Genomic DNA, 12,552 nt, shown 5'->3' on the forward strand with positions numbered 1-12,552 from the left:
AACATCTTTCTTCTTTTCACCCTGTCTCTGTTTGTTTTGTAAAAATGTGGTATCATCATTCTGTTGTTAAATTTTCATCAAGTTGTTTTTTTTTTTTCCAGAATCAGTGGCCACAAAGCATTTTAAGATTTTTCCATGATCTGGATAAAGCATCCACCCCATCATCACATCAGACTGAGGGGTTATGGGTCTGTGCTTTGAGGATATGACATTAGTCACGTGTGAATATAAAGGTCTGACTAACCATTCAGATTATATACAGTGCAGTACAGGCCTAAAAACCAAAATAGCCGAGCCATCTCCTTAACTCACCAGTGTCAACAAATACAGATATAGCACCGGACAAGTCACAAGTTTTTCTTTCAGATAACTAATTCTATCATTCAAAACAGGCTTTATCATCATGACAGACATATTGAGGGTGAACGGATAGATGGTTAAGAAGCATCCCTGTTTTGATTTCTTCCATTCAACATTCACGTGTTACTGTAATTGGGCTTCATGACAGACCAATACAAGTACAGAGAGGATCTCAATTAGTAGAGAAACAACTCAGCCAAAGTCTTGGGAAATCTTCTGTCTCTTCTCTTCACTTATCTCCTTCTTTCTCTCTCCTACAGCTTATCTTGAACAACACAGACATTTCCTAACTCTCTTCGGTGAGTCATACAATATTGTGGTGGTAGCATTTTCCAAGTCCACTGAGTAATTTGCAAATTGCAAGTTGCATCAAAAGTACAGCTTCTTTCCCTCTGCCTCAGCAGCATACAACATCATTATTTAAATCCTACTCAGTAATGCATAAATCTCAAACTTGTAAGTTTTCATCTTTCTGGTAAACATGTTAATGAATTTTATTCAGCCTCAGGCTTCAGGCTGCAACATTAGAGAATGCAGAGTGTAAGATCAGTGACAGAAGCTGCTCACTTCTGCAGAAAATCATCAGCAAAATGGCAAATATATTTGCCTCTGCTGCAGTAATACAGGAGTCATTTCAGTCATGTGAGTATATCTGTGCGTGGGTACCTCTGCTCTGAGTTACATGTCTAATGTGGCACGTCCGACTGGGTTTATTTAGCTTCTAGGTAGCTATTGGTAGCTTGAGACAGAAAAGCATTTTTCTGTCTCTTCATCCTGCTCACTCTGGATTCACACTTTCTCCTTTCCTTGTCCACATTTTCTCTTTGTACACTTATTATTTCATTGCCGTCCTCTTTTCTCTCCCTTTTTCCATTACCTTCACTACTCTGCTCTGGGCCTTCCCCCTCCACTCCTCTCCTATTTTAGGTGGCTGCACCTGTCACTATCCCATTCCCTCCTTCTGCTGACCAGCAGATACTTAGAGGTCTCACTTGAAGAGTGAGCCAACAGAGACTCTTGCTCACAGGAAAGGCATTGAGCACAGGAAAACTGGTTGATACCTTCTACTTGTTATGAGCAAAAAGCACTGTCAATAAAATCTAAATAAACAGAATCAACCACTCATGACCCCAAAAGGTATTTTACATTTGAGTTACTGTTGTAAGGAAAATTAAAGAACAGGTATTATAGTTAACCACACAGAGGTCAATATATACTGCAGTTACAACAACTCTGATAACACAGTTAAGACAACAATACAAACAAAAAATATGAACTCTTTGTTGATAAAGCTTCTAAATATGTAGGGTTAAAAATTGATTGATAAGAAATTGCATGAACATGATATCTTACCCAATCTTGTGTTTTGATTTTCTGTTACAACTCAACCTTTGGGGTGTCTAGACATAAACATGACAATTCATCAATTCACTTTCAGAGAAATAATTTCATTGACACACGGGGTTTTGACATCCTGCACACAGTGGCTTCGTTCCCTTCTGGCTCAGTTAAACTGCTACAAACTACCAGACATCAAACATTAAACAGCCTCTGCCCTTTGAAAGACGATAAGTCTGGTAGACAGCAGCAATTGAAAGAAAAACACTGTTATAAATAAATTATTTTAGCTGGCATAAATCCAAAATCCATCCTTCCAAAAATTCTATTTGCCTTTAGAGTAAGCAAAGTACTTTCTTGATCAGCAGGCCCGCACAAGACCATGTGTAATCTAAAGATTGAATATAGGAGTGAGTTAAGGCTCAGACAGAGATTTATTTTGGAGTACAAGCTCCATCCCATAGTCCAAATGAAAATATGGCCTATTGGGTTGGGAAAATAGAAAACTGGAATATGTAACATTGCACTGGGCCAAACACAAAGAAAACCTCAAATCTCAATCTATGAAATTGAAATCTATGAAAGGCAGAATTAAACGTTCAACCACATATATCGTTATATACCCCTCACTTGATGCTCACAAAGCATATGAAGTTAATCTCAATGGTTATATTAGTTGATAAGAAGTTCTGAAAAAAATATTGTCAGATTTCTCCAGACAGCATCTGCAGCATAATCCTCAAGCCAAATGACTGCACTGTGGGTCCAAAACAGACTAATATTTACCTCACCCTCCCCAGACGTTTCTCTCTGACAAAACACTGACTGATCCCACATTATGGAAGATTCAGGCATCTTAAAACAAAACATTTTCACAGCGCAAGATGGAAGTAAACATAGGGCATCTGGACTGGTTTAGTTACAAAACTCTCAATGCTGCATTTGATTCTTCAGCACATTGACTTATCATCACTTCCAGCCATTTGAAGCCCTTGCTACTGTGTGTCAGAAAGCTGATTTCCATTCATGATGCAAAATAATATATTCAGTGAGTTTACTTTATGTTTTAGTTTTTAGAAACTTCTTTTGCTGTAATATTTCAAATTAACATTGTGTTTGCCAGAGTGACATTATGGTGAGAAGAAACAGTGCAGACCTCTAGTACTAAGTAATGATAATGTGATAGTGACACAAACTGTGCTGCATTACTCAATAATGAAGCATCAATTTCCTGCTGATCAATGTACATACCATTTTAATCCTTGAATGGAAACCAATGCTGCTAGATTAATACTATCAAGAGTTTGAAACTGTTTTACATATATTCATGTTAAGTCTCCCCGATGTAGTACCCTTAGTAGATAAAGATTTAGACCAATTTAAAGAAGAGATATGGTACAGTATGTTGTTGTGTATGTACTGCAATGCTGTTTGTTTGGACGTTTCTGAGATGGTGAAAAGACACATTTTTTGAGTTTGTTCCGAAGATCAATTTAAATAAGAGCTGAGCTTCTTCATATTGCAAAAGTAATTCTGTAATGTCTGCAATCTAATTTACTTGGACGTCTTTCAACTATGTGTGGACAGAAATGATTCCTGGATCTTTTTATCTGCAAGGTGACAGAAGTAATCACTGAGCCTCTGCACACATGTGCACACACACACACACACACACACACACACACACACCAGTTTACATAACACTAGTGTCACTTTGCAACTCTCTCTCTCTTCCCTCTCTCTCTCTCTCTCTCTCTTTCTGTCTGTTTCTATCTCGTGCATGACAGAGAAGCTCAGACCACCTGTTTATTGTGTAAACTGCTGTGACCGAGGCAGGCAGACTAACAGGTGCTGTGTGTGTGTATGTTTTGCTGTCCTGCTGTGGATGTGTTCATCTCCTGGGCTCAGCACTTCTAAAGCCCTGCTTTGCTCACTCCCTCCTCACCTCCCTCACCCTCACCCTCACCCATCATCTGCTGCTATCCCCCCAAATCCTCTGCTACTGTAGCTCACTGATGTACAGTCTGTGTGTGTGTTTGTGTGAGGGTAAAATATAGCAACAGAGAGAGAAGGGGACAAAAACTACTAGGATGAAAAACGGAGAGAGACTCTATTTCTCTGTACAAACAAACAGCATTGCAGTGATATAATATATGTCACAGTTTTGGGTTTCCATGGTCAGTCTAATTTCAACTGAAGAAATTGAAATGAGAAGGCCCGATCTTACAGAGAAAACAAGGAGTATAGATTTGATATGGGATAGAGAAAACAGTAATAAGTCTAAAAGAAGAGAGAAAGGCAGGGAAAGCAGGGAGTAAGATGATGAAGAGCAATGGGTTCAATGTTTTTGCAGAATTTGGTTATGGATCCCAGTAGGACAGTGATGTAGAGGGTTACATTTGCACTGCATGCACGTACAATAGCGCCATCCCTTTTTCTGGTTTAGTTGCCCTTTAATGAAGGCAGGTGAGGGTTTGATGGAGGCTCTGCTCCTCTAAATCCAGTTGGATTTCACAGCTAAAAGTCCCCAGTCCAGGCAAGAATTTTGTTAAATCCTTTTCTCTCTTTTCCTCCTTGCATCTTTTGTCTGTATCTCTATATGTATCAAATAAAGTCAACATTTCAACATCAGGTTTTAACAGCACCACAGCGCAAATACAGTCTTCAACTCCTGCACAGGCCACCAAAAAACATTAACCACTCAGTAAGGAATGAGTTGTATGTACGCAGGTCAAAAGAAGTCAAGGTTTCCGAACTTAGTTAAAAATTCGAAGACCTTCAGTTTGCAAATTAGTACTATTTCCACTGCATTTCAAACTCTTCATTTCAATGTGTTTTAGAAACCTCTTTGACATTGAAATATAGTTGTTTAAAAGTTGTATTTAGCCTGGTTTTAACCAGGACATCAGCTACCCTTTGACCTAAAATCACCAAATCAGTGCTCTCTGCATGGGTGAGTTTGCATGAGATTTCCGGCAAAACCATGACGGAGTTTAGCCCACAAATGTCACATATGACTGTAACAACAATGAACAAGATCTCTGTTCACTTGACACACACACACACACGAAGCCACACGTTCAAATCTACACATACACACACCATATCTCCCAAAGGATGCTGGCAAGTAGGACACTGAATCCTCTGGTTTCTCTCTCCAGAGTGTGTGCACTTATAGTGGCACACTATAAAAAGACATTTCTGTTATAGGCTGGAACTCAAATACCCCTTCAAACTCGCTTTTTACCATCGCCAGTAGAGGAAAATGTCCATCACATGAACTCTTTGTTACCTAATGTCGACTCTCGTGTGTTTGTAGTGCAGTGAGACATTTCAACAGGCTGCGGCTGTTGTTCCAGGTTTTTCTAAAGAGGAAAGGAGAGACTGCTAGCTATTGCAAGCCAAGCCAATCTCCTGACAGCAAATGTGGGGGCTGAATGCTGGCAGGGTGTTTTTTTTAGGTAGGAGGTTGAATACTAGACAGCGGCAGTTCAACAGAGGGCGTCCACTTTGTTTGAGTGGAGAGAGAATTCAAGTAACCTGCTACTGTACAGCAGGTGGCATGGCTAAGCCCCACTAGCGAGTGTAGACTGTACAACTATTCAAGCCAAACTGTGATCACTCAGCGCTCTATGAGTCACAGGCCCGGGCCATATTACAATAACACAATAATACCTAGAATAGAATAGAGCGGCACTGCTGAGTGTGTGTGGCCTTTTGTTATGTGAAAATGATCACTGAAGATATGTTGAAGACACCCAGGATGCATAACATTTTCTTGCGTTCCCATCTGTCACGCCGAGCAGCATTCAGCATTTAAAGGATTTAATCTCCTCTTCCTTAACTCCTATTATTATACAAAAACCCCTCTCTGTGAAAAAACAACAACACTATAAGCAGCAGCACTGCATTACCTTATTCCCAAACTCACACCCCCACAGCTTTTCTTCATTTTTGGATGGGTCCCAGCAGGGGTGAAACACAACAGAGAAAATCTCAAAAGTGATGGGACACAGTTTTTTCTTCTTTTTTTTCAGTCCCTTCCTCAAATAGACAACAACCAGCTTCTCAGTTTGCAGGAGCACCTACATACTCCTGTTACTTTCACAAGACAGGAGGAAAGCCAGAATAACACACTGTGGTGTTTGTCTGTGGCGTGCATGCACCATTATTATTATACAGACCGTCATGATGGACATGAGAGGAACATTTGTAAAGTTTTTAAAAAATATAGTATTATATTTATTACTGATTCCATTCATTATGTGTAAGACAAGTTAATCTATATACAGTTACATCTACAGATAAGTAGAGCCGGCATCACTAGGAAATATAACGCAAATTTATCTTAACAACAGCTTCCACAAATGAGCTCCGTTATGGCCAACACTCAACCTTTCTCCTTGGTCTTGTGTCATGCAAGACCTTCTTTAAAGATTGACCATCTAATGTCAAGTACAACACATTAATTATCCTCAATGGCATTTCTTTTAACCTGAAAAGCAAGATTTGCTCACATGTATTCCAATGCCCTTCTAAATTGCTGTCAGACAATGGGATGGGCTATAGAAATAGAAAGCCCTCCTGCTGAAAAGTGAGCCTTGGCACACAGGCTGTGAACCTGCATGACAGGTTATGTAACTATAAAAAGATTATATCAGGTAAATATATGACTTCTATCTCCTGCCCTAGCTGGCCCAGGTAACAATTCCTCAGTGCACACGCTCCACTTGCATCACACCTCCCACCTCCAATATAACCCAGGGAAAAAACCCAAGCTGGGAGAAACAGCTGACTCACACAATGCCTCCCATCACTAGCCTCTAATTAAAAGAGAAAGGACCATTTGGTGAATGCTTTAATCCAAAGAGCCTTACAGCTCCATGAGCACTTACATTTTTAGCCCTGTATCCCGCGAGGGGATTGAACCCCTGACCCCAACAGTGTTCGTGTCAAAGAGAAACCTATTGAAGTCCATGAGACATTAATAATTCAGATAGAACTGCATTGTTTTTTCTATTTGAAGTGATGGAGTCTAATAGTTTCCTCATAACTGACCCCCTCGAACCAAAGGACAAACCCACCAAAGGCATCCAAACTCTATGGCATTTGTTTTTCACAACTCAACTGCCAGTTTCTGAAGATTTTTTTTTCTTTGTTTATAGTTGTGTAATAGAAGCAACAGCTGTGTTGCTCCGTAATGCTAGCTTGCGGTTATTATGAGCTGACACCACAAGCTTGACAGGAATCCTGTCCATCATTGTGAATTAGCTTTAAGTCTTTCTGTTTGCTGCTGTCTGGGTTCTTTTGTACTTTAACTGTTACTTTACAGTTAGATAAACAGTGCACCAGCAGTAGTGGTGGAGACGCACATAAACAGGAACAAATCTCCCTGTCTGCAGTGCTGGGAATATGGTTGACGCTCTGTTTAAAGGCAAACTATAGTCAGCTGGGATGTGTCTCTCATTTGAGAATATTTCAACATCTAACATAACACAAAAAATATTAAATATTATTATATCAACTGGCTTATAAATGTATCATATTATCACCAACAGTTTTTTTGTCTTCCCAAATGTGAATCATTTTTCAAAATCAGCACAATTAGTAGTTCATCTGCAAAATGACTAATGAACTTCAATAAGTAAAGAGACGTGTATCTTGATGTAGAAGAATCTATCATCATCCATGTATTGATTGATTCCATATTAATATTTATTTCCACCATAATGTGTACCTCTAGATGGAAAGACAGAGTGAATCTATGATTTTCCAGGTAATTACTGCTAACAGTTACTGAGTTTCTCAAATGTTTTTCCTGGTTAACTTTTTGGGTGTAAAAGTTGGTCATTCATGTGCATGGTAACAGCGTGGATTAAATAAAAACTTAATATATTTGACTTGTTATTTTCCTCATATACTACATCCGTCTTGCTCTATCTCTTTAGCTTTGGAAATCATTTCAAGAACCCAGCTGTTTACGGTTAATTCCAGGGCCTTTCCCACTGTGTTTGCTACTGTAAAGTGGATCTCTCCACACTATATAACTGTGTGTGAGCTTCTCCGAGGAAGACATGCAGCCTTTGGCCAGCTGTCCCCTGTAGGCTCTGGGTTGCTTGTTGCTCTGCCTCCTCACCCCACACTGACAGGCTCTACTTTCCTCAGATATAAATAGATAACGATGCTAACAGATGCACCAGCCCCTGTCTATCTATCTATCTATGCTCACACACACACAAACTGATACCCACTTATTCTTAAGCCAAGAACACTCTGGAAGTAATACGCAAGAGGTGACAATGCAGTGCATTTTGAAAAGATCAAAATATGATCACGTAATGTAGGTTAACGACCTGAGATCTGTGCACTCGGAAGAGGTTAAAGAAATCAATTACCAAGTTTAAAGAGAGCAACTAATAAGCAGGTCATGGCACATTCAGGACGCTGCAAAAATAGTCAACTATATACAGACGCAGGCCTTGGCTCTGACAACTGCAACTTCAGATTTGACTTAAATATCCAATGCCAGCGAGGCAAGATACTGAGGGAGCGATAAAGTTGATGTGGGAGATCACGAGTCAGTTGTAGGTCGCGATTAAAGAGTATTAATTAGTTTCCTTTCTCACACCTCCCCGTCTCTTTCTACAGCCCCGAACCTCCCAAACTCCTCTCCAGCAGTCAATGCAGGTTTGCCCTGTGGAAAAGGAAAGTAAGCAGGACTCACCGTTCGCAGGAACTGAATCTCCTCCTCTCCCTCTCCCCCTTCTGCCATCCTTCACCGAGGGTTATTCGCAGCTCCTCGGGAGAAAAGAGAAAATCCTTCTGTTTTCTCTCTTCAGGATCTGGATTTTTTTTTCTTATCTCCTTTGCTATGTCCCTCCCTCTCTCACCGTCCTTTCTTGTGTCTGTACCCCTCTTGCTTTCTCTCTCTCTCTCTCTCTCTCACTCCCTCTCTCTCTCTCTCGGTGTCTCTCGCTCTCGGTGCTAGTGTGTGTGGGTGTGCTGGAGGACAGCGTGAGTCCTGTGGCTCTCACGCTGTTGTGAGAGAGAGTGACGGGAGGCGAGGCTCTCCCTGGCTCCTCTCTCCTCTCGCCTTGCATCCCCCAACCACAGATGAGGGAGGGAGGGATGGTGGATGGGTAAGGGAGGGGCAGGCACCTTGTTACACATTTACATCACTCCCATCCCACTGTGCCACCATGTTTGTAGAAGTGGGCCACTCCTTCACACAGGCTGCCCCCCCCTCCACCACACACACACACACACATACACCTCCCTCCCCTCCTTCCACATGTCTGAGGCTATAAAAGGAAAGGGGGGTGAGGACTAGCCTTTGGGGAGTGTGCAGTAGGGGCAGATGCACTCACACAAACACACACCTTAACTCTTCAAAGTGAATAAGTTAGCTACATTGTACCTTCAAACCTTCAGAACCAGGCCATTGACACTGCATTAGCTGCACTCAAACGGAGCTGGAAAAATCAGATCTCAGTCTGTGTGACCTGACAGGCAGCTGACGGGGGAGTACCCACACAACAGCTACTTAGTTTACTTAGGGCTAATTGTTTAATAGATTGATTAAAGCTTGATTGGCAGTGAAACTGGCAAATTTGATCAGTGCATGGGGGTACTTGACCTCACCTTTCATCCAACACAGCCCCCCCATTAAACTAACTTTAACCCAGGGGGACTGTAAGTAACTGTGTCCATGGCCACATCATCATTAGTGAGTAGATTATTAATAAAAAAAAAACAAGTTAAAAGGATCTATCAATAATTAAAATGTCAGAAATTAATCATAAATTTCACCTGTTTTCAGAGCTCTACTTTATGCCTGCAGACATGTTATGATGTCAGAACAACAGATTAACATTTCAGGGTACAGGGATTGATTTGAGGGGATTTCCAATTGCCTAAAACAGATAGTGGTACGGTAAATGTTGTTACCCATGTTCTTCACAAATTGATCAGATAATCCTTACTTTATAACTTCCTATATCCAGAAGTAATCACTGTTTGATCAAAGCCAAGCTCAATCTACATCTCTACACATACAGTTCAGTGAATGCTACTGATGTCTTCCTACAGTCGAACAACCTCGAGTCCGATCAATAGAAGCTTTGCACAGACATTATGTCAAGCTCTTAATTAGCTCTGTGCACTTTCACACTTTCCCATAAATTTTAAACAGATAGAATAGATAGATTTTAACCTTCAGTATTAGCAAAGGTCTTAGTTGCACTGAGAACAGTAATTAATCAAGAGCCCCTATTTTTTTTTTAAATTCACGTCTTGTCTTTCTTGTTCATCCAAAAATGTCATTAAACTGAAACACTTTACCAAAAAGAAATTATCTTAATGATCTCTTTGTTAGCTGCATTTGCCTATTCATTCATTTCATATAATAATATCAGAAATGATTCTTCCTCCCCTTCTTTCATTATGGTAAGGTGAAAATGACTAATGACTAATCAACAAAAAATTCATATTCTTTCAATTATTGATAGCGTACATTTTCACGTCAAGGACCACTACACTGACACAAATTTCTCCTCAGATCCCCATCTGATAAGACTTTTGTTACTGGGTCTTTAATTAGGAGGCCTTTTTAGATCCATGACGAAAACTGTCAAACAATCTGTGATAATAAAATATTCCCCTTTTTGCTGCAGATCCTTGGGAAACTCCTGAAGGATCCCTGGGACCCCCCAGAACCCACTTGAATCACTCCTCAGGCAAATGTAGGATCAAATGTAAAGATTTTACCTGTAGTTGTCTGGACAGCTTAGATATGGGTATTTCCGCTTGTTTATGATTAATTAACAATATTAATGTAAATTCTGGAGCCATAGTTACATAACACTCAATTTAATCTAAGTGTAATCCAGCCTCCCTGCCAGGGTCCTTACAGCCACAGTCCTTTTGCTCTAGAAATATTAGCTACACCTAGACTCAAAACAGCCAATTGAATTAACAATGTGCCAGAATTTTTTTTTTTTTTTTTTTGCAATAACGCGTCTGGTGTCAGACATGAAGTGCTATCTTGTGACAGCACCAACAGCCAATAGCTCTAGGTAGCCGGATGCACTATAGGGAAGCAAAACTGTGGATCTGCATGAGTGTGAGGGGCACACCCCTCCTGGTCTCACCAGGCAGCGGGGATGCACCAGACAGAGAAGCTGGAAATCTGAGCGGAAAAAGCGCATCACACACAAAACGATGGTCAGCCTTTAGACGGTTTGCACACTCACACACACACACACGTCCTTACCTCTCCAGTCTCCATCTGGCATCCTTCGGCATGCTCTCCCTCTCGCCCATCTCCCACTGCAAAGGCAGCTGGCAGCTGATAAAGCTGTTTTGGGACGCTGCTCGCCGGGATACAACTCTGTCCTGTGGGGAAAACGGAGAGGAGAGGAGTGGGCGGGGGCGGTAGTGGTGGTGGTGGTACGCCACTGAGGCAGAACTACCATGAATTCTGGGAGTGTGAGTCCTGATAATAAGAAGTGACCTGCTGCTGTCTGTTGTGGTTTTTGCCAACTCATGAATCCGCCTCCTTCTACCTGCAGTTGCTGAGTCTCACCTGAAGGTGGCGACATTGCACCGACAATTAAACTCAGTGCCCCGCACAGTTGACTGCAGACGACCAAGAATTTAGCAGGTCTAACAAAGGTGAGTCTGACTGACAGTGAAATGCAGCGCCCCCAAACTGAATTAAATCGAGAAATATAAGTAGCCTATGAGCTCCAAGATGGAGTAAAAAATAACGCTAACGTTACAATAGGCCACTTTGCCAACAACGACAGAAAGCAAACGAACTCTTTACGAAACAGAATAGCCCACGTCATATTCCTCACTGAGAGGAAATTGCTCTCCCATGTCGTGTAATTTCAACCAAAAACTACAAACTCTGTAAATTGACGTTTCTTTTAGCTGTCGTTAACATGACACAACGTTTTACATTCCCAGGAGACTTCCGTTTTTACGAGAAGCAATAAAATAAAAGCCTGAAAACGAAATGCATTAAATTGAATAAAGTGCATAGCCTACCACGGTGCCAGTGCAAAAGCTGGAATTTAATAATGAAGATAATTGACTATTATGTCAGCCCGTGTCAAATATGTTGATTTACCAGCTGAGTTGATTGCAACTCTTCCTGTTGCTTAAGATTACGGTAAGATTACCACATTGCTTGTTTTCTCCTTTGCCATTTCTAATAAAAGTCCTTAAGTGATCTTCTCTCTAATGCAAATTCAATGCATTATTAGGTGTTTTCAAACTTAGCATGCAAGGACTGCAGGAGCCCTGCTCTGTGCATCTTTCCCTGCTTTTGAATGCCATATCACCCACTCTCTCTGCCAGCCACTCAGCTTCCTGCAGAAAAGAAGCCACCTCTGCAGACTTAAGGACATTAATGTCCCCTGTTTGATCGCCTCTTCCTTTTGGTGTGTTAAAACAAGGATGCCTTTGAGTCACTCTGTCCAGCTGCACAGCCACATTCACAAGCACAAACACTACCTCCCTGTGTAATCTTGCTACCCTGAGAAATGACAGAGTGGGTTAAAAAAAAAAAGAAGAAGAGGAAGAAAAGGAAGAAATCAGGATGATAAACGTGATTCAGGGGGACTCTGGAGACTCTGGATGAACAAATCTAGTAAGGAGATGTGTGCCATGATTCAATAATGTTATCAGACACCTAACTATTTATTTTCAGGAAGTGTTTTTGTTGCCAAGTTCATGCAGTGCTCCAGAAGACTGTATCAAAAAAAGTGACATTTAGGTGTGGCGCATTTCTTTCTATGTTGATACTCTTAAAAAGAGCCACAGATGTCGCTTCCTGGAGTACACTGATGG

At 41.0% G+C, this 12,552-nt stretch overlaps 1 protein-coding gene across 20 annotated transcripts in view; it reads right to left on the bottom strand.

The window, feature by feature from the left end:
* The window catches only part of ryr1b (ryanodine receptor 1b (skeletal)), a 69,146-nt gene extending 58,033 nt beyond the window's left edge, over positions 1-11,113 (bottom strand). For 18 of the 20 annotated variants that reach the window (XR_015037481.1, XM_085795810.1, XM_085795802.1 and 15 more), the window contains exon 1: positions 8,423-8,798. Coding sequence is in view for 19 of the 20 variants with exons in the window: in XM_085795810.1 (XP_085651936.1) it covers positions 8,423-8,470 (48 nt within the window). In the remaining variant the exon portion in view is untranslated. Of the gene's footprint in view, positions 1-8,422; positions 8,799-10,969 lie in introns of those variants that run through there. The other 2 variants (XM_085795793.1, XM_085795794.1) reach the window with 2 other exon arrangements.
* Between the last annotated feature and the right edge of the window lie 1,439 nt (positions 11,114-12,552).

The sequence above is a fragment of the Trachurus japonicus genome, chromosome 13, assembly GCF_045865225.1.
Source record: "Trachurus japonicus isolate A0001 chromosome 13, Traja_1.0".
Classification (NCBI taxonomy): domain Eukaryota; kingdom Metazoa; phylum Chordata; class Actinopteri; order Carangiformes; family Carangidae; genus Trachurus; species Trachurus japonicus.